This window comes from Corythoichthys intestinalis, chromosome 2 (assembly GCF_030265065.1).
Source record: "Corythoichthys intestinalis isolate RoL2023-P3 chromosome 2, ASM3026506v1, whole genome shotgun sequence".
Lineage (NCBI taxonomy): Eukaryota > Metazoa > Chordata > Actinopteri > Syngnathiformes > Syngnathidae > Corythoichthys > Corythoichthys intestinalis.
In genome coordinates this window covers 8,339,244-8,365,674 of record NC_080396.1, presented here as the reverse complement: position 1 = coordinate 8,365,674, position 26,431 = coordinate 8,339,244, and the positions used below count along the sequence as shown (strand labels likewise).

The window sequence follows — 26,431 nt, the reverse complement described above, 5'->3', positions numbered from 1 at the left end:
TGGCAAACTTTAAACGAGACTTTTTATGGATATCTTTGAGAAATGGCTTTCTTTTTGCCACTCTTCCATAAAGGCCAGATTTGTGCAGTGTACGACTGATTGTTGTCCTATGGACAGACTCTCCTACCTCAGCTGTAGATCTCTGCAGTTCATCCAGAGTGATCATGGGCCTCTTGGCTGCATCTCTGATCAGTTTTCTCCTAGTTTGAGAAGAAAGTTTGGAAGGACGGCCGGGTCTTGGTAGATTTGCAGTGGTCTGATGCTCCTTCCATTTCAATATGATGGCTTGCACAGTGCTCCTTGAGATGTTTAAAGCTTGGGAAATCTTTTTGTATCCAAATCCGACTTTAAACTTCTCCACAACAGTATCTCGGACCTGCCTGGTGTGTTCCTTGGTTTTCATAATGCTCTCTGCACTTTAAACAGAACCCTGAGACTATCACAGAGCAGGTGCATTTATACGGAGACTTGATTATACACAGGTGGATTCTATTTATCATCATCGGTCATTTAGGACAACACTGGATCATTCAGAGATCCTCACTGAACTTCTGGAGTGAGTTTGCTGCACTGAAAGTAAAGGGGCCGAATAATATTGCACGCCCCACTTTTCAGTTTTTTATTTGTTAGTTTAAATTATCCAATAAATGTTGTTCCACTTCACGATTGTGTCCCACTTGCTGTTGATTCTTGACAAAAAAATTAAATTTCATATCTTTATGTTTGAAGCCTGAAATGTGGCGAAAGGTTGCAAGATTCAAGGGGGCCAAATACTTTTGCAAGGCACTATATATATTTATATATTACTGTATATATTATATAGTATATTCATTACTGGAGTGTTTACACATCTCAGTAGCAGCCCAGTGTCAGTCAATGTAAACAGTAACGTTAGCTGCATCACACTGCTACCTGTGTGCTGTGGGCAGCACACCTCAGGAATGGCGGACGACTTCCTTCCGGTGGTTTTGCTTGGATTAGTCAATAGATGACGTTGCTGCTGACGCAAGAAATATTGTTTAAAAAAAAATAAATAAATAAAAAAAATCAGATGTCATAAGCATTCATTATTTGAGGATCTTTTTATTGAATACGTTTTACTTCTACTTGAGTAACTTTTTTTTATATGAGTACTTTTACTTGAGTAATATTATTTGGAAGTAATGCTATTGAGTAAAAATTTTTGCTATTCTACCCACCTATGGTAGTCAGCAACAGGGGGAAACATCTTCAAAACACCAATTGATGGCCATCATTCGATCACTTCCAGGCCTTCCTAATTGAAATGGATTGGACGTCTATTGTCAATGGTAATCAATGAGTTAAGATTTGTTTTATCAATCTGTGACCTCAAACATAACAAAAAATCCAAGCGCAAAATACACTCAGGACACTAATTTGAATATATTTACACAGTTAATTTATTTTTTACCAGCATTCGTTTCATTCGCTGCCAGCCTACTGCTTCAAATAAATTGGATGTCTACTAGTGATGAGCAATGATTTCATTCATTCATCAGTATTATAGAAAATGTAAAACAACTGAATTCCAATCTTGATACACAACAGGGCATACATTCTGTACACACACACACACACAAAAAAAATGATAAGGTGAGAACATCTTTGCATCAGAAAAAAAGCAAGAAGGCGAAAATCACTGAAGCATAGGAGGGCGTTCAATAGCGTCGACGCTTGCTATTTGGCCCGTCAAACACTCCATCTACAGGACTCCCGCTTCCATACACTGGTGTCGGACCGACTGGAGGTCCTTGCGGCTGCTGCAGTTGTTGCGGCTGCTGCTGCTTGGGTGATTCCGCCTCGGCTCGTCCTGCCAGAGATCCACTCAGAGGATATCTGTCGCCTCTCTATGACATCACAATATGATTACATACATATATTCGAGAAATGTAAATCCTCTCCTTATGTCAGATACATTACCATATTGCTATTTTCAGGCATTGACTGTGAGCCCACATTTACAGTTCCCTCTGGGCTGATGGTGGCACTCCTTCCTCCCATGTTTATCATTTGACTCTGGTTCGCGCTGGAACCTGCCATGGCTGGGTTAAAGCCATCTACAAACAGAACAACGCAGTATGGGTTGGCCATCAGACCGTGGTGGTAGCTTAACCCTTCATAGAGCACTCATTGAACTCATTAGCTCCCATTCATGACCAATGAACTAATGTTCATTCCCTTCCCAGTCAAAATGGATTGGACGTATTTTTCAGACTAAGTCAAAAAGGCACAATCTGTCAGTGCCCAGCCAAACTATCAAAACAATCACTAGTGTGCTACTACAGGCTAAAGTCTGTGACAAAGAGCTACAGTGCCCTCCATAATTATTGGCACTCCTGAAAAAGATGTGTTTTTTAACTTCTAATAATTTTTTAAAAATTCAAATAATATGGGACCTTAATGGAAAAAAAAGAGAAAAATCCAAACTTCAATACAAGTGCATTCATTCAGTGGGGGAAGAAAATCCCACATAAAGAAAAAATTATTTGACATGAAATAATGTGTGTCACAATTATTAGCACCCCTGGTGTTAATACTTTGTACAACCCCCTTTTGCCGACAAAACAAGGTCTGCGGACTGAGATGGCCATGGGAGGAGCTTGATTTTGTGTCTGGTGAACCATTTCTGCATAGATTTGGCCATATGTTTAGGGTCATTGTCTTGCTGAAAGACCCAGTGACGACCCATCTTCAGCTTTCGGGCAGAGGGCAACAGATTTTGGTTTAAAATGTCCTGGTATTTCAAAGCATTCATGATGCCATGCACCCTAACAAGGTTCCCAGGGCCTTTAGAAGCGAAACAGCCCCACAGCATCACTGACCCACCCCCATACTTCACAGTGGGTATGAGGTGCTTTTCAGCATGCGCATCTTTCGTGGCACGCCGGACCCACTTAGAGTGTTTGTTGCCAAAAAGCTCAATCTTGGTCTCACACAAAAATACACACGGTCCCAGGCTTCAACTGGGTCAGATGAGAAGCTCCTCCCATGGCCATCTCAGTCCCCAGACCTTGTTTTGTTGGCAAAAGGGGGTTGTACAAAGTCTTAACACCAGGGGTGCTAATAATAGTGACACACATTATTTGATGTCAAATAATTGTTTTTTATGTGGGATTTTTTCCCCACTGAATGAATGCACTTGTATTGAAGGTTGGATTTTTCTTTTTTCCCATTAAGGTCCCATATTATTTGAATAAAAAAAAACAAATATATTAGAAGCTAAAAAACACATCTTTTTCAGGGGTGCCAATAATTATGGAGGGCACTGTATCTCCTAACCTACAAGCAACAATAAGTCCGCAATTAATTACTCAGCTCCGATACATAAAAATGTAACATCAAGCTCCCAGAATCGATGTGTATACATCCCTAGAATACCAACCAAATCTCATTGTGATCTGTCCACCAACAACGGAGGGCTAGATGAAAAATGATAGTGTGCACAACCCCAACGACAACATGAGTGACAACTTGACACACTGCAAATTTATAACGTCTTATTCTTAAATCTAGTAAAATAATTTTCATCATCTTGTTTTGAGTGTTAAAGACTAGTTAGTAGATTCATGTGTCAGATTACTCCACTTACTTTAAGTAAATATTACTATTTGTTCTTATTAAGCTCATACATCTATAAGTTGGTCATTTTTTTTCACAAAAATCAAGAAAACTTGTTTTCAAATATTGAATTAAATATTAACTCATTCACTCCCAGCCATTTTCACCGGAGCAAGGCCCTTCGCTCCGGCCGTTTTACTGGATGTTGACTTATTTAGCAAGGCCCACAGATAATTCTGTTCTATTGCTATATAAACATGGAACCCACCAAAAGAATGATGAGACTCTTCTTTCAGCAGAAAAGAAGTTAGTTCATATCTTTTTCCATTCTTTAGAAATCAGCATTAGAAAATAGCTTAGTTTGACCAATTTTCCAATTTCTGATGAAAAAACTGAGAAAGAGCTTTTTATGAAAGCATACATTTCAAACATAACTAACTTATACACAGCTAATTTTTGCTTTAGTTACATCCCAAACATCTGAATGTTTTCCTTTTACAAAATAAGATAAACAACAAGATAAATAGAGCTTTTGATAGCAAAGTAACAATTTATTTACACATAACTAACTGAAAATTGACACTGTTCTGGCTGCGACAGCCGGTTAAACTTTTCCCTCATTGCCGTCTGTCTCATAAAGATGGAATTTTTTTTAGTCTCTGCGGGCTCTGCTCGCGAGCAGCATGGGCTCAAAGGCATTGTCCGCTGCACTAGTGGTCCCGGTCGTTCTGCTCAGCCGTCCAGCGCCTGGCATCCATTCGGTCGTCTTCCGCCGGCGCCCGGCCGTGCGGCTTGGCCATTTGTTGCCGTTGAATTGGGTTGCGGGTCTTACCAAATGCCAGTTTTATTGCTTTAAAATGGATTTTCAGCTTTGTGCTTTGAAGACAAATTGAATCACGACCCTGAGATTTCTTTTTTGAAAAAAAACAAAAAAACGTAAAAGAGGTATAAATACATCTTTGGGACACTGAAACAATTGAAAATAAAACGTATTTATATGTTTTTGGGAGCAAATGAGTAAAGAACATTTCTGACAAGCAAGCTTTTTAAAAATATTAAATATACAGTGCCTTGCAAAAGTATTCGGCCCCCTTGAATCTTGCAACCTTTCGCCACATTTCAGGCTTCAAATGTAAAGATATGAAATTTAATTTTTTTTGTCAAGAATCAACAACAAGTGGGACACAATCGTGAAGTGGAACAACATTTATTGGATAATTTAAACTTTTTTAACAAATAAAAAACTGAAAAGTGGGGCGGGCAATATTATTCGGCCCCTTTACTTTCAGTGCAGCAAACTCACTCCAGAAGTTCAGTGAGGATCTCTGAATGATCCAATGTTGTCCTAAATGACCGATGATGATAAATAGAATCCACCTGTGTGTAATCAAGTCTCCGTATAAATGCACCTGCTCTGTGATAGTCTCAGGGTTCTGTTTAAAGTGCAGAGAGCATTATGAAAACCAAGGAACACGCCAGGCAGGTCCGAGATACTGTTGTGGCGAAGTTTAAAGCCGGATTTGGATACAAAAAGATTTCCCAAGCTTTAAACATCTCAAGGAGCACTGTGCAAGCCATCATATTGAAATGGAAGGAGCATCAGACCACTGCATATCTACCAAGACCCGGCCGTCCATCCAAACTTTCTTCTCAAACAAGGAGAAAACTGATCAGAGATGCAGCCAAGAGGCCCATGATCACTCTGGATGAACTGCAGAGATCTACAGCTGAGGTGGGAGAGTCTGTCCATAGGACAACAATCAGTCGTACACTGCACAAATCTGGCCTTTATGGAAGAGTGGCAAGAAGAAAGCCATTTCTCAAAGATATCCATAAAGATATCCATTCTTTCTTTCTTGTGATTTTTGATTTTAATGTTGATGATGATGATGATGATGACAATGACAATAAATTCAATCCAAAAAGTCTCGTTTAAAGTTTGCCACAAGCCACCTGGGAGACACACCAAACATGTGGAAGAAGGTGCTCTGGTCAGATGAAACCAAAATTGAACTTTTTGGCCACAATGCAAAACGATAGGTTTGGCGTAAAAGCAACACAGCTCATCACCCTGAACACACCATCCCCACTGTCAAACATGGTGGTGGGAGCATCATGGTTTGGGCCTGCTTTTCTTCAGCAGGGACAGGGAAGATGGTTAAAATTGACGGGAAGATGGATGCAGCCAAATACAGGAACATTCTGGAAGAAAACCTGTTGGTATCTGCACAAGACCTGAGACTGGGACGGAGATTTATCTTCCAACAGGACAATGATCCAAAACATAAAGCCAAATCTACAATTGAATGGTTCAAAAATAAACGTATCCAGGTGTTAGAATGGCCAAGGTTGGATGGAGTCCAGACCTGAATCCAATCGAGAATCTGTGGAAAGAGCTGAAGACTGCTGTTCACAAACACTCTCCATCCAACCTCACTGAGCTCGAGCTGTTTTGCAAGGAAGAATGGGCAAGAATGTCAGTCTCTCGATGTGCAAAACTGATAGAAACATACCCCAAGCGACTTGCAGCTGTAATTAGAGCAAAAGGTGGCGCTACAAAGTATTAACGCAAGGGGGCCGAATAATATTGCACGCCCCACTTTTCAGTTTTTTATTTGTTAAAAAAGTTTAAATTATCCAATAAATTTTGTTCCACTTCACGACTGTGTCCCACTTGTTGTTGATTTTTGACAAAAAATTAAAACTTTATATCTTTATGTTTGAAGCCTGAAATGTGGCTAAAGGTTGCAAGGTTCAAGGGGGCCGAATACTTTTGCAAGGCACTGTAATCATTTATTGCTTAAATTAAGTCTGTTAAGCTTATATTGAGCTAGCTATTTTTCTTATTTCAAGAAATCTGAGTAAAATTTACTTGAAGCACTGGCAGATAATTTCACTCATTAATAGTTGATGTCCCGATCGATCGCGTCATTTTCAAAGTATCGGAATCGGCAAAAAAATATAGGCCATGCCTTTTTTTATTATATATACGTATATCTTTTAATTAAATCGTTTCCTAATTGTATTTAACGTTACAAACATAATATGTTACACTCATCCAGAGACTTTAGTTTAGGCTTAAGGTAGGGTTATCAAATTTATTCCGATAACGGCAGAAATTAATTTTTTATAAATGTATCACGTTAAAATATTTAGCGCAATTAATGCACGCGCTGCACGACCCACTCACGCATTGTCACGCTCAATCTGTAATGGCGCCATTTTATCTATATAGAGAGATAAGAGGCAGCATAAAATAGAGTGAATTTTGGCAGCCTTTAGAGCCTTTATTTATTTGGCTATGCCTAACAATCCCTCTCCCTACGATTAGAAATATCAAGGGAAGCAATGTGGGGTAGCAACGTAGCAATTGATCTTTTTCTTTACTCCTTATGTTATTTCCCAACGCAGAGAAGATATATCAATTGGTAGCACTACGCACAGTCATAGTTCCACTTCCCATCATGCATTTGGGCATGGCCACAATATCATTTACTGAAAGCTCAACAAATACACAAGATGGCAATATTTTTAGTTACAATATACAAAGTCACAAGTCTTTCTATCCGTGGATCCCTCTCACAAAGAATGTTAATAATGTAAATGCCATCTCGAGGATTTATTGTCATAATAAACAAATACAGTACTTATGTACTGTATGTTGAATGTATATATTCGTCCGAGTTTTATTCATTTTTTCCTTAATGCATTGCCAAAATGTATATGATCGGGCAAAAATTATCGGGAATGATTGGAATTGAATCGGGAGCAAAAAAAAAGCAATCGGATCGGGAAATATCGGGATCGGCAGATACTCAAACCAAAACGATCGGGATCGGATCGGGAGCAAAAAAAACATGATCGGAAAGACCCTACTTATTACTAGTAGATTTACACGGAAAATAAAGGAATTTAACTAGTTCTAAGGAGGTGTGTTTTTGCAGTGCAGGCCTACAGCTTGATATAAAAAAGTGTGACTTACAGTCCGAAAAATATGGTTATGATCAAACAAGATTGGTATCGATCACCGTCCAGTCATTCTTGCATAGATTACGGCTTCCACAATCATGGTCATACCTGGAATATTAATGGCTCCGCGAGGGCCCAGATCAGCCACTCTCATGTCCTGTTCTCTCTGAAAAAAGTGAAGAAAACTTTCACATGGACCACCCTGCTTTAGTAGAACTTTGCAATAGATAGCCATTGACATCACTCAAATTTTTCAATCATCTCATTAACTGGTCAGGTATGAGTAGATAGCAGTTGGCTTTTGCATTTTATTTTGTGTTCTCACTAGGTTGTACAATATGGGTTAAATGACCTACATATATAACAAATGAAATCTTAAATAGCATTATTATTGGAATAAAAATCATATATATTAAGACGATTAGACTATAAACAACAACTGGGCATAGCACGGATGACGAAAAATGCCTCTTTAATTCTAGAGGTGTGCAAAATTTCCGATTCTTCGATTATTCGCGATTCGGCCGTGGAAGATTCGAGAACGATTCACAAACATCCAAATTCCGATTATTGAAATATGCGAAGTAAAGCGGAAGTACACAACACTCAGCGCGCCGCGCGGTCTTCGGGACGGAACGGAGCGAGAGTAGCTAAACATCATGCTTCCCATTACCCGGCCCCTCGGGTAATGCCAATGCTCAACTCACGGCTCTAGCTCAACTCATGCAACGAGATAAAAAAACACAACAACATACCTGACTGCTGCCGAAAAGCTGCTACAAAGAACATCCACATAATGTTACGGTAGATATCATTTATATAGGACTAGATGCAATTAGATTCGGTAGCGTTAGCAGCACATCTACAAAAAGCTAGATGCGGGTGTTACTAAACGGCCGCCATCTTAAAGCAGTACACTTCCCTGCAAGGCTGTTGTAGCAAACTTTCCAAGCAAACCTAATTAACTTTTTATCTAAAATACTCCTAAATCGGTAAAATATTGACTTGAATCTATCTTTAGAATAGTTTTAAAACTTTCACATGTCGAAAGTAGACAAAAGGGAAATTATGGAATAACGGGAGCAATTTTTACAAATTTAATGGTTGATTCACAACATTAAATTAATTGAATGTAGTTTAAAGCTGCTGATACAGAATGGGGACTGGAGTTTTTTATTTAATGTTATTTTTGTATATTTGTTTACTGCTATATGTTAACTTGATACTGAAATAGTAGTGTGGTTTAGCCTGAGAGTATTTTTGAACAATTTTGGAACTAATGTACAAAACATTTTTTTTAAAAAAAAAGAGAAAAAAAGGAGGGGGGTGCATCAATAATCGTTTTATAATCGAATCGGAGCTTCTGAATCGTAATCGTAATCGAATCGTTAGGTGCCCAAAGATTCCCAGCTCTATTTAATTCTGCCGTTTAGCTCCTCCTGTCATTATAGCGCTACGGCGCCTCCATCTTGGTGATGACGTCACAGGATTAGCAATTTCAGCGGATTTAGCATTGAGCCCAATGGAGGAGGAAGAGTTTTAAGATTCTGGTTCAAATGTGGATCTTTCAAGTGATGCTGCCTATCCAGAAGAAGCCTGTGGCATACAGCCATATAGATTTGAACCATATTTGGAGGGAGGGGGGGATCAGAACGAGAAGAAAGCGACCGACTGATGACTAGAGCAGACTGCATCGGCAACATAAAGTGTCATCATTGTTTTTATCTCTCTACTCTGATAGTATTACAGGACATTCTTTGTGTAAGTATTGATTCCCTGACTACTATAGAGTATAAAACGTAATGTCATACCAAATACTGTGCTAAATGGTAAGCCTGTCGCAATATGCAATAATTCCATTTATCGCACGGTAAATAAAAATGAAGGCGATAATTTTTCCGCTGCAATTTATCGCCTCGCGTGCACCTGCGTGTGGCTGACGTGCTGTTAAAAGTTCGGCTTCCTTGTTACCAACTACGCAAAATGCATTTTAGTTCTGTTTTTAGTTTAGTGCAGTTTTAAGTTTAGTGCAGGTGGAGAAAAAAAAAAGAAAAGGTGACGCTTACCATTGAAATGAAGACGTTAATGATAGCAAAATATAAGTGTGCATCCATGAACTGGGTCGTAGAATGCCGATCTCGGCCGGCGGTCCCCCTCCGTTCGCCAGTTTTTATAAGTTAAGGTGACAGTTCTTATTATGGTAACATCGCCTAAGAAATCGCCAGCTTCGTCAGGTTTCAAATCATTTATTCCATCAACTCGCCGAGTGTCCACTGCTGTTGACGCCAGGATCGAAACAGAAAGTAAAATAGCGCTCTCCTGCTCACCGTCAGCCCCGCGGTGCGTTCAGGTACACTAAAAAAGTCCGCCACATTACGCGAAGCGTTCAGGTACACAAAAAAAAAAGTCCGCCTTATTAGAAGCCGATTCGTTACATAATTACAGGTACTGTACTGTATTATTGTTATTATTGCTATTATTATACTATTGTTATTCTGATTTTTATTCATATTTTATTTAATTTGCTCTTTGTAATTGCTATTTTCAATAGTAACAGCAGTATTTATTTAGGATGTAGTGTGGGTTTTTGGGCTGTGGAACGAATTATTGGAATTATAATGTATTCTTATGGGAAAATCCTGCTTGACATACGACCATTTCGACTTACAAACAAGCTCCTGGAACGAATTAACTCCGTATGTAGAGGTACCACTGTATTACACATGAAACGCCATAGCAGAAGCTATGAGGGGAAACGTTTTCATTTGCCTAGATGCTTAAATTATGAAGTGGAATTTTATTTTTCTTAAAAAACACATTTTATTTCTTCTGTGTTTCTGTGCAGTATTGATATTGTTGTCTTTTCCTAAAAAGTATTTTTGAATTTAAGAGTAAACATTTATTGCGTTTAAATGGGTGTACATGATCTATTAATATATACTGTATTCTCACAGTGTTATTGTATTTTTTTTTTTTTTTTTAATTGGGGAGGGGCAATAATATCGCATATCGCAATAATTTATGAAATAAATTATCGCACACTAAAATTTGTTATCGCGACAGGCCTACTAAATGGAATATGAAATATTAAAAATGCATTCATTCAGTATGACCGGGCAAAATTAATGCGTGATGGTCAACTTTTTGTACCTCCTTAACGGTATTCTATGCCACAGGAATTTCAGCGACTACAGCTCCTGTAATTTCCCTGCTGCGGCCTCGGAGGTGGAGGAAAGAGCATTACCAAAAGAGGAGGCGTGAGAGCTAGGGTACATACTAACCCGAACCAAGAGGCTCTTCCAAGTCTCGTCATCGCCTTTCGAATACGAAAAATCTCACAAAACGGCCCTGACTCTTGTATACACGGCAGCGTGGTTGATTGCCTTCACCAAACAAGTTTCAGCAGACCAGTACGGCTTGTCGTTCCCCGGCAAGTAGTCCCGTCGGATCCAGGGCAATGTCAGCAGGGGAGTGCTCATCGCTCATCCAAATTTTTAGTGGGAATATGTGTTTGAACGAATTGTTAAGAGCATTGTTAAAAATAAAATGTTTGCATTTTATAGCATTTAAGCTAGTGGACTAGTTTATGGAGGACCAAGAGTGCAAAAATTAAATACACAATTAAATAATTAAAAGTGTGATTAAAATGCTTGTATTTCAATATTTATTTATTTCAATATTTATTTCAACATTTATTTATTTAGGTATTTATTTCAACTTATATTTATTTATTATAATTTTTATTCACCTTTTATTTATTTCTTCCACTTTTTATATATTTATTTCAATTTATATTTACTCCCCCCCATTTTCATTCATTTATTTCAACATTTCTTTATTCCAATGTACATTTATTTATTTCAATTTTTATTTATTTATTCTAATATGTATTTATTTAGGTCAACATTTATTTATTTCACTTTTTCTTATTTCATTCTTGAATAAATAATGAAATAAATAAATATTGGGGAAAAAAAATATTGAAATAAATAAATGTCAATTTTTATTTATTTATTCCAATTTTTTTTTTTTTGAATTTAGGTCAACATTTATTTATTTAACTTATTAATTCATTGTTGAATAAATAAACAAATAATGAAATAAATAAATATCGGATTAAATAAATAAATATTGAAATAAACAGAAATGGCAATAAAAATTGAAATGAATACATAAAAATTGAAATAAAAATTGAATTAGATAAATAAAAATTGAAATAAATAAAGTGAAATAAATATTGAAATAAATAAATATTGCAATAGAAGCATTTTAATGACACTTTTAATTATTTATTTAATTGTGTATTATTTATTTAATTTTTGCACTCCCGGTCCTCCATATTTTCTTATGCAAGTTAGCCAAATGTTCTTTTGTTGTACTTAGACTTATTTTTTAATTTTAATACCGTTCGAGACTAAGCTCAAGTATTTTATTATTAAATGAAAGTGCAAAAACTCAAGAATTATATTTTGTATTCGCATTTAATGCAATTTTTTAAAAAGTGCAATCTTAGCTGAGCAGTACTTGGTTGTGTGTTTCTCAGCATGACAATGCTGTACTTACATTGTCCTGCTGTGCCGGATTATAGTTATCTTGTTGGCGTCTCAGGTCTTCCTGTTCTCTGTGCGTTCTCATCATTTCCTCTTCTCGTCGTCTTCGCTCCTCCTCGTGCCTGCAGACGCACGTTAAAGACGTTTAATACTAAATTAAATTACATCGCGATATTGAACACGATTTTTTTCCACATCGCTTAGGACTAATCTGGAAAACTATATCTGCTCTTGAGTTGACCTTAGGTGAGCGAGCAAAACACTGTACCTCCACTCTAACTGTTTTCGCCTGTGAAGCTCTTGGTTGCGAAGCTCCTCCAGTCGTCTCAGCTCCTCTTGACGTCTCATTAAATCTGGAGTAGCAGCAAGAGAAAGCAATTAAATAACAAAACTGGATTGTAAATGCACTAAGTTGCTGTAATTGGTTGAAACAATCCAAATAGATTCTACCATGTCTCATCAACATGAGTTGGTGTTCGTGTTTGGCCGATTCCAGTTCAGCCTCCAGCTTCTCTTTGGCCTCTTTAATGCTCTTGTTCACCTGCTCTCGTTGCTGTTTCTCCAGCTCGTCCAGAGCTTTCCAACGAGACGAACATTCAAACTCAAATGTCCCCGGCTGGGCGAAATGTGGTGTCTTAGAACGTTCCCTGATGGAAGACAAGCAGAAGCTCAAGTATTAACCCTGTATAAGACATTTAAATTAATGGCTACCATTGATGGCGCTAGCTGTCCAATCCATCTTAACTGGGAGATCATTGGATGTCAATGGCACTGTAACATGAGCATTCACAGCTGGTCCTCCCAGTTTATAACGAATTGAATGTCTATCGCTGTCCTTGGAGAGCAATGAGTTAAATATATAATATGAAGAAAAAAAATCAACTTAGGTATTAGGTACTATTTTGGGGGAGGCATCACAGTGCTCCCCAGGTTACGACATACCTGACTTAAGTGATTTCAGTGGGTCAGGGGTTAAAAAGGTGAGAAGGTTGTGGAGGAAATATGTTCCAGTACACTGTACAACTAGGTCTGTCCCAAACGACTAATTTTCTCCTGATTAGTCAGCCGACGATTTTTACGATTAGTCAAGTAATCTAACAACCCCCCCGCCCTTTCTTTAGTAATTTAGCAATGGAATTTTTGATGACGCTTAATAATTCACAAAAACATTTTGGAACACTTAAATTTTGTATTAAAGTACAAATAAACACGTAAATAACAATAATAAATCACAAATAAAACTGAGGGCAATTGCTGATAGCATTAACTAGTGCAAAAGAATGGAATGTAAACAGAGTCAGAACACTGACTTCGCCTTTCCAACATGATTCAAAACAATTCTTAAAAAAAAATATCTAGCATTAATATTATAGTATACTACTATATATAATAGTATTATAATCATTGCCAATCAGATTTTTCATAAAGGGTGTAATTTTAAAGCTATTCTCAGTGTAGAATCTGAATTCTGAAGTACAGTGGGGGGAGCAAGTATTTGATACACTGCCGATTTTGCTGGTTTTCCCACTTGCAAGCCATGTAGAGGTCTGTAATTTGTATCATGAGTTCTCTTCAACTGTGAGGGACGAAATCTAATACAAAAATCCAGAAAATCACATTGTATGATTTTTAAATAATAAATTTGTATTTAACTGCATGAAATAAGTATTTGATACATGACCAACTAGTGAATATTTCGGCTCTTAGTTCTTTTTTAAGGATCCCTCCTGTTCTCCACTCATTACCGGAAGTAACTGCACCTGTTTGAACTTGTTACCTGTATAAAAGACACCTGTTCACATGCTCAGACAAACAAACAAACTCCAACCTCTCTACAATGGCCAAGACCAAAGAGCTGTGTAAGGACATCAGGGATAAAATAATAGACCTGCACAAGGCTGGGATAGGCTACAGGAAAATAAGCAAGCAGCTTGGTGAGAAGGTAACAACTGTTGGAGCGATTATTAGAAAATGGAAGAAGTTCAAGTTGACGGTCAATCTGCCTCGTTCTGGGGCTCCATGCAAGATCTCACCTCGTGGGGCATCACTGATCATGAAGAAGGTGAGGGATCAGCCCAGAACTACACGGCAGGACCTGGTCAATGACTTGAAGAGAGCTGGAACCACAGTCTCGAAGAAAACCATCGGAAACACATTAAGCCGTCATGGATTAAAATCCCACAACGCACGCAAGGTCCCGGCTGCTGAAGCCAGTGCATGTCCAGACACGTCTGAAGTTTGCCACTGACCATACGGATGATCCAGAGGAGCAATGGGAGAAGGTCATGTGGTCGGATGAGACCAAAGTTGAACTTTTTGGTCTAAACTCGGCTCGTCGTGTTTGGAGGAAAAAGAAGGATGAGTACAACCCCAAGAACACTATCCCAACCGTGAAACATGGAGGAGGAAACATCATTTTTTGGGGCTGCTTCTCTGCCCAGGGTACAGGACGACTGCACCGTATTGAGGGGAGGATGGATGGGGCTATGTATCTATCGCCAGATCTTGGCTGAAAACCTCCTTCCTTCAGTGAGAGCCCTGAAGATGGGTCGTGGCTAGGTCTTCCAGCATGACAACGACCAAAGCACACAGCCAAGGCAACTAAAGAGTGGCTCCGTAAGAAGCATTTTAAGGTCCTGGAGTGGCCTAGCCAGTCACCAGATCTGAACCCGATAGAAAATCTATGGAGGGAGCTGAAAGTCCGTGTTGCCCGGCAGCAGCCCAGAAATCTGAAGGTTCTTGAGAAGATCTGCATGGAAGAGTGGGCCAAAATCCCTGCTGCAGTGTGTGCAAACCTTGTCAAGGACTACAGGAAACGTTTGGTATCTGTAATAGCAAACAAAGGTTTCTGTACCAAATAGTAAGTTCGATTTTTGTGATGTATCAAATATTTATTTCATGCAATTAAATGCAAATTTATTATTTAAAAACCATACACCGTGATTTTCTGTATTTTTGTATTAGATTCCGTCCCTCACAGTTGAAGAGAACTTATGATACAAATTACAGACCTCTACATGCTTTGCAAGTGGGAAAACCAGCAAAATCGGCAGTGTATCAAATACTTGTTCTCCCCACTGTATGTGGGATTAACTCAAGAAATCGTTATTTATATGACGAACATGACGTGCTATTATTTTGAAATGTTCATCGGAAGTACTTTTGCTAAACCGCTAACAGGAAGCTTTACACTCAGCAAAAAAAAGCTCTTTTTGTCATTGCATGTGGTGTCAGTAATCAATTTTTTTTCACTTACAAATGCTGTTAAGCAGCGATTTTTCAAGTTTGAAATGTCACCTTTTAACCGCAAGTTTGCGTTTCGAAGAACACTGCCAATGTTTTATTATAGCAGGCTAAAGTAGGTTGTCTTTTTTTCCCCATTAGCCTCAATGTAGCAATGCTAACATTTACAGTGTTTAATGTAGATGTGTTTCCTTATTTTGTATGTCTGAACTTTAATTCTACGGCGTGTTGATGACCAATAAACATTTGTGAAAAGAACTGGAGTGACATATGCCATCAACACGCACGTGTACACGTACGCACGCGGCGATAAAACGCACCCGTGAAAATTACCGCCCTCATTTTTATTTACCGTGCAATGAATGGACTCATTGCATATCGCGACAGGCTTGGCAACTTCAGTAAAACGAGTCGTTAGTTAGTTAGATGGACTTACAATCTGCCAGCTGAGCTCCTGTCGTCTTCCAAAATTACAACTGGGTGGCGGAGCTTTAGGTGTTCATTCACGCTGACGTGCAGCCAAGCTTGGCATTGAAGAGACAGGACACAACAGTGTACCCTCCTTTGTTTCGCTGAAATAAGTCAATGTTTTGGCAACTCTGGTACGCTTTTTTGGCCTTGTGCCGCTTTCCCAGGTGCATACCAAGCGTCCGACATTAAAAAAAAAAAAAAAAAAAAAAAAATCCGATATAGGTAGTGATTGAAATACACCACAAGGTGTCAATGGCGAGTTTTAAATTAATTAGAAATCTAGCCAAAGTAAAGTCTGAGCAAGTTTTATGTGTATTTTGCATAGCTATTTTGATTGGGAATGCCAGTTCTCTTTGCATTGAGCGCTTTTCTTTTGTGAACATTATTTTTTTGAGAGATAGGAATATTATTTTTGTTGTGCTTTCACTAAATGATAGTGTAGCGACTTAACTGTTCCGCCCAAATGCATGATGGGAAGTTGGGCAACCATAACTCAGTGGTGGCTGCAAATGGTATACAGAATGTTCTGCATTGTGTACAATTAAGCATGTTAATAAAAGATCGTCTCCTGTTATTCTTCCCCACGAGCTGCCAAAGCTTAAGCCAATAAAAGGCGCGGACCAATGAACGCCTGTGTCCACTTGCATGTCTCTGCCTTTTCGCTCTCAATGTGCTAAAACGGCGTCATTGTAAACTGTTTGAGGCAACGCATGGACGGGTCATTCCGTGCATGCGTTAATTGCGTCAAATATTTTAACGTGATTAATTAACAAAATTAATTACCGCCGTTAACGCAATAAATTTGACAGCACTAATAAAAACTAGGGCTGTCAAACGTTTAAAATTTTTAATCGAGTTAATTACAGCTTAAAAATTAATTAATCGCAATTAATCGCAATTCAAACCATCTCTAAAATATGCCATATTTTTATGTAAATTTTTGTTGGAATGGAAAGAGACACACGACGGATATATACATACAACATACTGGTACATCAGTACTGTATTTGTTTATTGTAACAATAAATCCACAAATGGCATTATTAACATTCTTTCTGTTAAAGTGATCCACGGATAGAAAGACTTGTAGTTCTTAAACGATAAATGTTATAGTTACAAGTTATAGTAATTTTATATTAAAACCCCTCTTCATGTTTTTTTTTAAAATAAAATTTGTAAAATTTTCAATCAAAAGTAGAGTTAATATAATAAGACGAAGAATAAAAATAACAATAATAAAAATAGAGTGAAAAGTTTTACGTGTATATTGCATAGCTATTTTGATATGGAATGCCAGTTCATTTTGCATTGTTGTTTAACTGTGTGTCAGAATAGGGCCTCATTACTATAGACTGAAGTACTTTTCTTTTTGTGAACATTATTTTTTTTTTTGAGAAATAGGAATATTATTTTTGTTGCGCTTTCACTAAACGATACTTATGTTTGTTGTGAAGGAGTTGCCGAAGCTTATGCCAATAAACGGCGCGGTCCAAAGAACGCCTGTGTCCACTCGCCTTTACTGTATAACATATACAGTATCTGAACATATCTTACCCAAAATACAACAAGAGACACATAATTGCCACTAAAAGAAAGAAAACTTACCGAAATATGTGTGGAGCACAAATAGCAATTTGCATTGCATTGTGAATACAGCATAAACGTCTCACAACTACTAATTCTCCCACGTTTAGAAGAAATAACATGAGTATGGAACGGCGCTGCCCCCAAGCGGCCGGTTGCATTCTCTTCACTCTTAATGTCCATAAACGGCCTCATTGTAATCTGTTTGAGGCAATATGCCAGCGGATCATTCATTACATGCGTTAATTGCGTCAAATATTTTAACGTGATTAATTTAAAAAATCAATTAACGCCCGTTAACGCGATAATTTTGACAGCCCCAATAAAAACATTAAATAATACAATAATTCATAATTCAAAAATATCATAATTGCTAGTGCAGTATTAATTGTTTTTTTTTTTTTATGAAAAAAATTGTCACTTGTCCTGTTAAGGGTTAAAGGATTTCCACTCATAGACTTCATAATGCATTGAGGATGTCTATGTTCCACTGTAGTGACCAATGCGCATACAAGGGCTAATACTGTGGCCTATGTGGCTCAAAACGTGATGTCCGCATATGTGGATGACAGGTCTTTATGAAACTATTTTTCTAATGATTAAAAACAATAACTTACCCTACAAAGAAGTATTTTGATTCATCGTCTTTTGACTCACTTGAGGTATTTGGGAGATATCTGTATCAGCTTTTCAGGTAGTCCGTCCTCATCATCAAAGTGCTCTGTAGGCTCCACAATCGCTGGACAAGGTGTGCTAAGGGGAGGAGCAGAAATCACATTTAATGTATGGAACCATTTAAAAAAATTAGAATATCAAAGTTGAATTGTTTTCATAATCCCATTCAAAAGTTTATTTTCACATAATTTGGGCTTCCAGCTCATAAAACAAACAAAAGCGGGATTTAAACTGGGGTCTTGCACCATTTTAAACTAGGGCTGTCAAACGATTAAAGTTTTTAATCGAGTTAATCACAGCTTAAAAATTAATTAATCGTAATTAATCGCAATTCAAACCATCTATAAAATATGCCATATTTTTTTTAAACTATTGTTGGAATGGAAAGATAAGACACAAGACTGATATATACATTCAACATACTGTACATAAGTCCTGTATTTGTTTATTATAACAATAAACCCATGGCATTAATATTATTAACATTCTTTCAGTGAAAGGGATCCACGGATAGAAAGACTTGTAATTCTTAAAAGATAAATGTGAGTACAAGTTATAGTAATTTTATATTAAAACCCCTCTTAATGTTTTCGTTTTAATAAAGTTTGTAAAATTTTCAATCAAAAAAAAAAACCAGTAGCTCGCCATTGTTGATGTCAATAATAATTATGGTGCTGAAACCCATAAAATCAGTCGCACCCAAGCGCCAGCAGAGGGCAGCCAAACACCAAAAAACACAAGTAACAAGTGGAAATGACACTTTAGTGTCATTTGAATCTGTTTGAGCGGGGCATGTGCGTTAAATGCGTCAAATTTTGTAACGTAATTAATTTAAAAAATTAATTAATGCCCGTTAACGCGATAATTTTGACAGCCCTATTTTAAACGTCAAATTTAATGCTTGTTAAGGCATTTTTAAGACCTTAAAAATCTAAATTGAAACCAAAACATGTCACAACAACTTCTGATGAAGAAAACAATCATTTTATTTCACTGTAAACTAGGAAATATAGCAAAAAGGTGCTATATCGCGATACTTTGTCACCCAAAACTTTATCGATATGCTCCCACCAAGAATCGATATATCATTATCAAAAGATGTCAATGTTTAAAAAATCAAAAAGGAACCAACAGGTACAGGTGTAAAGTTGGCCCCCATCAGACGTAAATATAGTAAAAATGATGTCGATCGTTTGTGCTACGTTGGTGCATGTTTGTGCTGTAAAAAGTCTTTTTTAATCTATCTTCTTTAAGATACTTACAGTTCTTTTATAGGTCAAACTGAGGTCAACCAGCCCCACATTTTACCTTATTGGGCCAAATATAAGACGGCCCTGATTATAAGACGACACCCTCTTTTTCAAGACTCAAGTTTGAAAAAAAGACTTTTTAAACACCAAATTAATTTTTATACAGAAAATAATTACAGTACATCTGAAACAAAAGATTATAAGAACATATTTGAGAGAAAAAGCATGTTATTTTGCCTCATTCAAATCTTAATATCTGAACATTTACATATGTAAACTACAGTGCAATCACAGTCGTAAATGAATGGCTTCTGGTTTTTGAAATGTAAATAAACCAATCTATTGTGATAAAACAACAAAATTGCAATAAATGCAATAACCATCAAAGTGAGGTCTAACTGTAACTTTAGTCTTGAGACAAATCTGAATAAGGACAAACATTGCAATAAATAATGCAAACTGGTTAAACTTGAGAGTAGCTGAGATCCGTCATGACAGAAGATCGCTTCAATGATATCTGGCGCCATCTAGCGTCGTGAATGGGTATAATGTCTAGACCGCAAATATAAGACGACCGCCACTTTTTCAGTCTTATATCAATGCAAAAAACACCGTCTTATATTCGGGCCAATACGGTAATTAAAAATTGGGGGGGGGGGGAAATGGCATCAATGGAAATGGAGAAAAATCATACGCTGTTAGCAGCAGCGCGCCCTCCGTGCAGCGTTCCAAAGCTTTACGCGCGGCCGCTTTGCTAGCGAACTCCACAAAGCCTTTGCCGGTAGGCCGTCCCCGGTCATCCGTCAGAACGATACAGCGTTCAACCGGGCCGAATTGGGAAAAGGCCTGGAAGCGCATGGGAAATAAATCGCACATTAACACAAACGAATAAAGAATAGCTATCGTGACACTCTTGTTTACATTACCTGCTCCAAAAGCTCATTTGTGACAACAGGCAAAAGGTTGCGGACAGTGAGGGCGGCGCCATGTGCAGCGATGCGGATCTTGATTGGTCGATTATTTAAAATCGTCCCGTCTAGCTCAGCTTTAGCAATTTCCGCTAGTGTACGGGTCTCCTGAAAGATGGAAACCAGAAGGTGACAAGTATCCATACATTTTTATGGAAATATTTTGATGACTTGATGACTGTGGATGCCACGATTAATCGACTCATCGACAACTATTGTATAAATCTTCTTTTTCTGAGGCTCTTAGCTGAAGTGACCTAATTCCGATTTTTTCGCGTTTATCTGACAAGAGTGAGACACTTTCTTGACGTCTGAACGGGCATAGTTGCATGGAAGCCGTTAGGCATGTGGCTGTTACCGGTTTCAAGGTGGTATAAAATGTATAAAAATGTCATGGTTTCAAAACCCCTAAAATTTCCCGTCATACCGTAGCACGGTATCAGCTATTTTTTATGTCCCAAAAACATCGCGTGAAATCCATGGCTTGGAGCGGCAGCGCTCACCCCTGCCCCTCCGGTTGTTGCCCTGTCCTGTGTCTGTCAGTGACGCTACACCTGAGCCCCCTTAATAAAGACAAAAACCCTAGTATGGGAGTACTTCGGCTAGCGAAAAGAAACAAACAGCAGCAGCTTAGAGGAAGAAGCACAGATGATATGCTTGTGGAGGGTGGTTGCCAGGGGAAGCAACACCTCTAACATGATTTCCCATTTACGTGACCATCATCCGTCACTTTACACAAAATTTAAGGTAAGTAAATGCTGTCATGAACGTTTCCCACCAGCTACGAGAGTACACTGCAGCGTGTTTAACGTGTCTAGCGATGGTAAAACAAATAGTAACATAAGCTTGTTGCTTGAGGCAGATTCAGTGCCCTCCATAATTATTGGATTATAATAATTATGTGTTTTTTAGCTTCTAATATTTTTTTTTTCTAAATAATATGGGACTTTAATGGAAAAAAAGAGAAAAATCCAACCTTCAATACAAGTACATTTATTCAGTGAGGGAAAATCCCACATAAAGAAATAATAATTTGAAATCAAATAATGTGTGTCCCAATTATTAGCACCCCTAGTGTTAATACTTTGTACAATCCCTTTTGCCAACAAAACAGCACCTAATCTTCTCCTATAATGTTTCACATGATGGATAAGACAGAAAGAGGGATCTTCAGCCATTCCTCTTTGCAGAATCTCTCTAAATCATCCAGAGACCTGGGTCCTCTCCTCTGTACTCTCTTCTTCAGCTCACCCCACAGGTTTTCAATGGGGTTGATGTCTGGGCCATGGGAGGAGCTTGATTTTGTGTCTGGTGAACCATTTCTGTGTAGATTTGGCCATATGTTTAGGGTCATTGTCTTGCTGAAAGACCCAGTGACGACCCATCTTCAGCTTTCGGGCAGAGGGCAACAGATTTTGATTTAAAATGTCCTGGGATTTCAAAGCGTTCATGATGCCATGCATCCTAGCAAGGTTCCCAGGGCCTTTGGAAGCGAAACAGCATTACTGACCCACCCCCATACTTCACAGTGGGCATGAGGTGCTTTTCAGCATGCGCAATTTCGTGGCACGCCAGACCCACTTAGAGTGTTTGTTGCCAAAAAGCTCAATCTAGGTCTCATCTGACCAAAGCACACGGTCCCAGTTGAAGCCCCAATACCGCTTGGCTAACTCCAGACGTTTGCGTTTATGAATGTGAATGAGGAAAGGTTTTCTCCGTGCATGCCTCCCAAACAGCTTGTTGGCGTGTAGACAGCACCTCATTCCCACTGTGAAGTATGAGGGTGGGTCAGTGATGCTGTCGGACTGTTTCGCTTCCAAAGGCCTTGGGAACCTTGTTAGGGTGAATGACATCATGAATGCTTTGAAATACCAGGACATTTTAAATCAAAATCAGATTTAAAATTACATACGAAAGTGATATAAATCGGATTTGACACGTGCCGCGTCTAGGCATGTGACGGTATGAGATTTTGATGGTATAACCTTATGCAAAAATACCGCTGTTTCACGGTACTGCAATTATAGCTCTAAAATGCGTTATTTTGAGATTTATGGTTAAAAAAAATTTTTTTTTTTCCCATTGAACTTTTTTTTTCACATCATATTTGCAAATTGGAACAACATGAATATAATGTTAAATAAATAAAACAACGAAAATAAATTAACCCATTTTATCCCGAATTTTCCCCAGACATGCAAACTACCAAACCGGGTTGCCCCCTTTCAGTAATCAATAATAAAGAAAAAAATAATTTTAAAAAATATTATTGTTTTCTGGTCACTATTGTGACCGGCGGGTTGAAATGGGTTAATGAAATATTTTGAATAAAATTGAATTAAATACAACTTGTAGACTAAACCCACAGCCGCATCTCAAGTTGCTCAACATTAGAACAAGAACCCTTGGTAATATAGAATTGAACTTAAATATACATGTATGATCAAATTTTTTTTTTAATGTAAAACACATAACACTACTTCTATTAATATGGGTTAAATATTATTTGAGAGCGAGAATAAGAGACAGATCATTTGTACGACTCATATCATCAAATGTTATTTATTTTAAAAACAATTTCAAAATGTAAAACGTAAATACTCTGAGGTTTTTCATAAAAATATGAAAATATATTTTTTTAATATCCCTTTTTTTTTTTTTTAAATAGAGTTCAAATTATTTTAAAAAATAAATAAATAAATATATAAACAAAACTTTCTCTGGAAATTTCTTTGCACTTATTTAATAATAAAAAGAGATTGTAATTTCCGCAAGTGTAGTCTTTGTAATTGTTAAATAATACTTACCTTATATTATTATTTTAATCTTTCATCGCGGCCAATGCGACCACAACAAATTGAATTTAAATTGGAATTAGTCAATTTAAAATAGTCACAATTAGGGGTGTGACAAAATATCGAAATGGTGATATATCGTGATCATTTGTGTCCCAAAAGGTTATCGATATGCTCCTGCTAAGAATCAAGATATCGTTTCAAAAAGGTATCAATGTCGAAAAAAATACAAAGGAACCATCAAGTTGCTACCATAATCTTCCACCATAATAGTGTCTCAGTTAACTCTAAGGCTGCATTGACGGTGCACGACACCCAATCCATTTAGACTGGGAACGATCGTTCATTCGAAACCAGAGCATTCAGTCATTCTGTCCGATTTTCTGGGCATTTACAGGTCACCTGCGGTTCATTTTAGGGCATTTATAGCTCATATCCTGTTGAGTTTGAGTCACTGCCTATTCAATTGGGTGATTCCCAGGTCACTTCCTGCTCTGTAACTCAAAATAAACAGGAAGTGACCCATAAAATACCCCAAAATCAACAGGAAGTAACTGAACATCAACAGGTAAATGACCTTAAAGGGCCCAAAATTACCTCATTGCCTGGCATTGGCTGCCACTGACCACCATAGACGTCCAGTCCGTTTGAAGTGGGAGGGATGGCTATGAATGAACGTGTTCATTCGCTGCCACCCTCCCACTTCAAATGGACTGGACGTCTACTAGTGGTAAAATCATTACAATTCGCAGCAGAAGCTTGTTTTTCTGTTTATTAGTTGTTTGTAGAATATCCTAGAAAGGTGTCCTGACCAATGTATTGATAATCGTTGTATCACCATATCGTCAGATCATCGTTATCGTGAGCTTTGTATCGCAAATCGTGAGGTTCCCACTGCCGGTCACAATGTAGTAAATGCAATGCATTGAAACTAAAGATCGGGTCCGATCACGTCATTTTCAAAGTATCGGAATCAGCAAAAAAATATCGGACATGCCTTTTTTTTAATATATATATATATTTTTTTTATTTAAATCGTTTTCTAATTGTATTTAACGTTACTGACAAAATGTTTTACACTCATCCAGAGTAGTTTTGGCTTAAAGTAGGGCTATCAAATTTATTGCGTTAACGGCGGCAATGAATGTTTCTTAATTAATCACGTTAAATAATTAACGCATGCGCTGCACGACCCACTCACGTATTGCCGCGTTCAATCTATAAAGACGCCGTTTTACCAATAGATAGCGCTAAAAGGTAGCGTATAATGATTAGTGAGAATTTTGACAGCCCTTGGAGCCATTTTTTATGTGGCTAAAGCCTTACAATACCTCTCTCAGCAATTAAAAATAACGTGGAAGGCAATGTGGGGAAGAAAGGTAGTAGTTAATCTTTTTCTTAACACCCTATATTCTTTCCGAACGCAGAGAAGATAATCAATTGGTGCCCCTACGGACAGTCATGGTTGCACTTCCCATCATGCATTTGGGCAGAAGTTAAATGGCTGCAGTATCATTTACTGAAAGCTCAACAAATACACTAGATGGCAATATTTAGACACAATATACAAAGTCACATTTATCCTTTAAGAATTACAAGTCTTTCTATCCGTGGATCCCTCTCACAGAAAGAATGTTAATAATGTAAATGCCATCTTGAGGATTTATTGTCATAATAAACAAATAAAGTACTTATGTACTGTATGTTGAATGTATATATTCGTCCGAGTTTTATTCATTTTTTTCTTAATGCATTGCCAAAATGTCTATGATCGGGGAAAATTATCGGGAATGATTGGAATTGAATCGGGAACAAAAAAAAAAAGCAATCGGATCGGGAAATATCGGAATCGGCAGATACTCAAACTAAAACGATCGGGTTAAAAAATCGAATCGGCAAAAAACATGATCGGAACAACCCTAATTGAAAGATTGTTAAGAAATTTGGTATAAAAATATTTAAACAAAATAAATGAATAAAAAATAAATAAATAAAACGTGCAAATCTGTTTAGGAATTGCACTTTATTATCTTTTTTCCCCCCGAAAAGAAAAAACTGCACCAGTCGTGTAAAACAGACAGCGAACTGAGAATTCCATTCATGTATTTAATACATACCAATCGAATTGAGCCAAATCCTCGCTCTCTGTTAATAAGGACGTCGGCTGTATTTCCATATTTAGCGAATAATTTGACAAAATCCTCCTCGGCTATGTCCATCGGCAGATTGGCAACAAATAGACGGGAGCGCTGCGTGAATGTCTTCTCGCCTGGCTTCCTAATACTTGAAATATCCAGCGTCATTTGTACCGGAGCCTGTCCGCTTTCCACCGCTGCCTCTTCGGTCGCCGGTACTTGTTCAGCCTGCCCTGCGGGACTGTCTTTGTTGGCCGGTGTTTGTTCGGTGACGGCGATGGCGGGAGAGTTTGCACCGCTTGTAGGGGGTTGCGGTGAACTGCTGCTTTGCGGGTTTGTTAACTGTCCATTCTGGTCAGCCATTATTTGAAAATTATCTCGCTAAAGCAGTTTTAGCGACTTTAATCAGGGCAAAAGCAGGTAACACTGTGATAAGAGGAGATCTTGTTTTCAATATGGCGGCACGTGCGCGCACTATTCTGTACCGGAAGTAAACAAAAAGTAATACGTAATGAGGCTAGATGTACTTAGTGCGCTATGAGCTAACTGTGACATACATTGTCATTTGTCGGCCATTTTGTAACAGATAAAGTCAACGGTGGCTGAACTTTAAAATAACTTTAGATCGCTGAAATTTGAACCGATTTTGGAAAAAATCAACATCGATGACTTACATCGCCAGCACCGCCTTAAACATCTATTGTTATACAATATGATATTTATGTCGATGTCACGATTCTGACCGCAGCAACATAAATATTTACTAAGTACCTAATTATAGGGTGAGAAGCTCGGTCATCCGGGAGGGGCTTGGTGTCGAGCCGCCACTCCTCCGCGTTGAGAGGAGCCAGTTGAGGTGGCTCGGGCATCTGGTTCGGATGCCTCCTGGACGCCTCCCTGGAGAGGTGTTCCGGGCATGTCCCACCGGCGGGAGGCCCCGGGGTCGACCCAGGACACGCTGGAGAGACTATGTCGCTCAGCTGGCCTGGGAACGCCTTGGAATCCCGCCGGAGGAGCTGGCTGAAGTGGCTGGGGAGAGGGAAGACTGGGCTTCCCTGCTAAAGCTGCTGCCCCCGCGACCCGACCCCGGACTAAGCGGAAGATAATGGATGGATGGATAAGTACCTATTTATGTTAAACCCTAACTGTTAGGGTTTTGCTGTTTAATTTTTTAAAAATGCTCTCCTGTTAAAAAAATTTCTTCCCCCAGAA

The 26,431-nt window shown here is 38.2% G+C and overlaps 2 protein-coding genes across 3 annotated transcripts in view; both read right to left on the bottom strand.

The window, feature by feature from the left end:
- Nucleotides 1-1,333, bottom strand: part of LOC130905437 (rho GTPase-activating protein 20-like) — a 52,736-nt gene extending 51,403 nt beyond the window's left edge. Inside the window, exons 1-2 of one of the 2 annotated variants that reach the window (XM_057818852.1) lie at nt 1,200-1,333; nt 913-997 (exon numbers count right to left, since the gene is read on the bottom strand). The gene's annotated coding sequence lies outside the window, so the exon portion shown is untranslated. The remainder of the gene's footprint in view (nt 1-912; nt 998-1,199) is intronic. The other variant, XM_057818860.1, reaches the window with a different exon arrangement.
- A 346-nt stretch (nt 1,334-1,679) lies between these two features.
- On the bottom strand, nt 1,680-25,677 carry pspc1 (paraspeckle component 1). The gene is made up of 10 exons (XM_057818872.1): nt 25,202-25,677; nt 20,248-20,397; nt 20,016-20,167; nt 18,054-18,149; nt 12,549-12,745; nt 12,367-12,451; nt 12,112-12,220; nt 7,657-7,714; nt 1,942-2,078; nt 1,680-1,868 (listed from the first exon to the last, which is right to left on the bottom strand). Exons 1-10 carry the CDS (start codon nt 25,580-25,582, stop codon nt 1,680-1,682), a joined length of 1,554 nt encoding a protein of 517 aa, XP_057674855.1. The 5' UTR covers nt 25,583-25,677.
- Nucleotides 25,678-26,431: the final 754 nt, after the last annotated feature.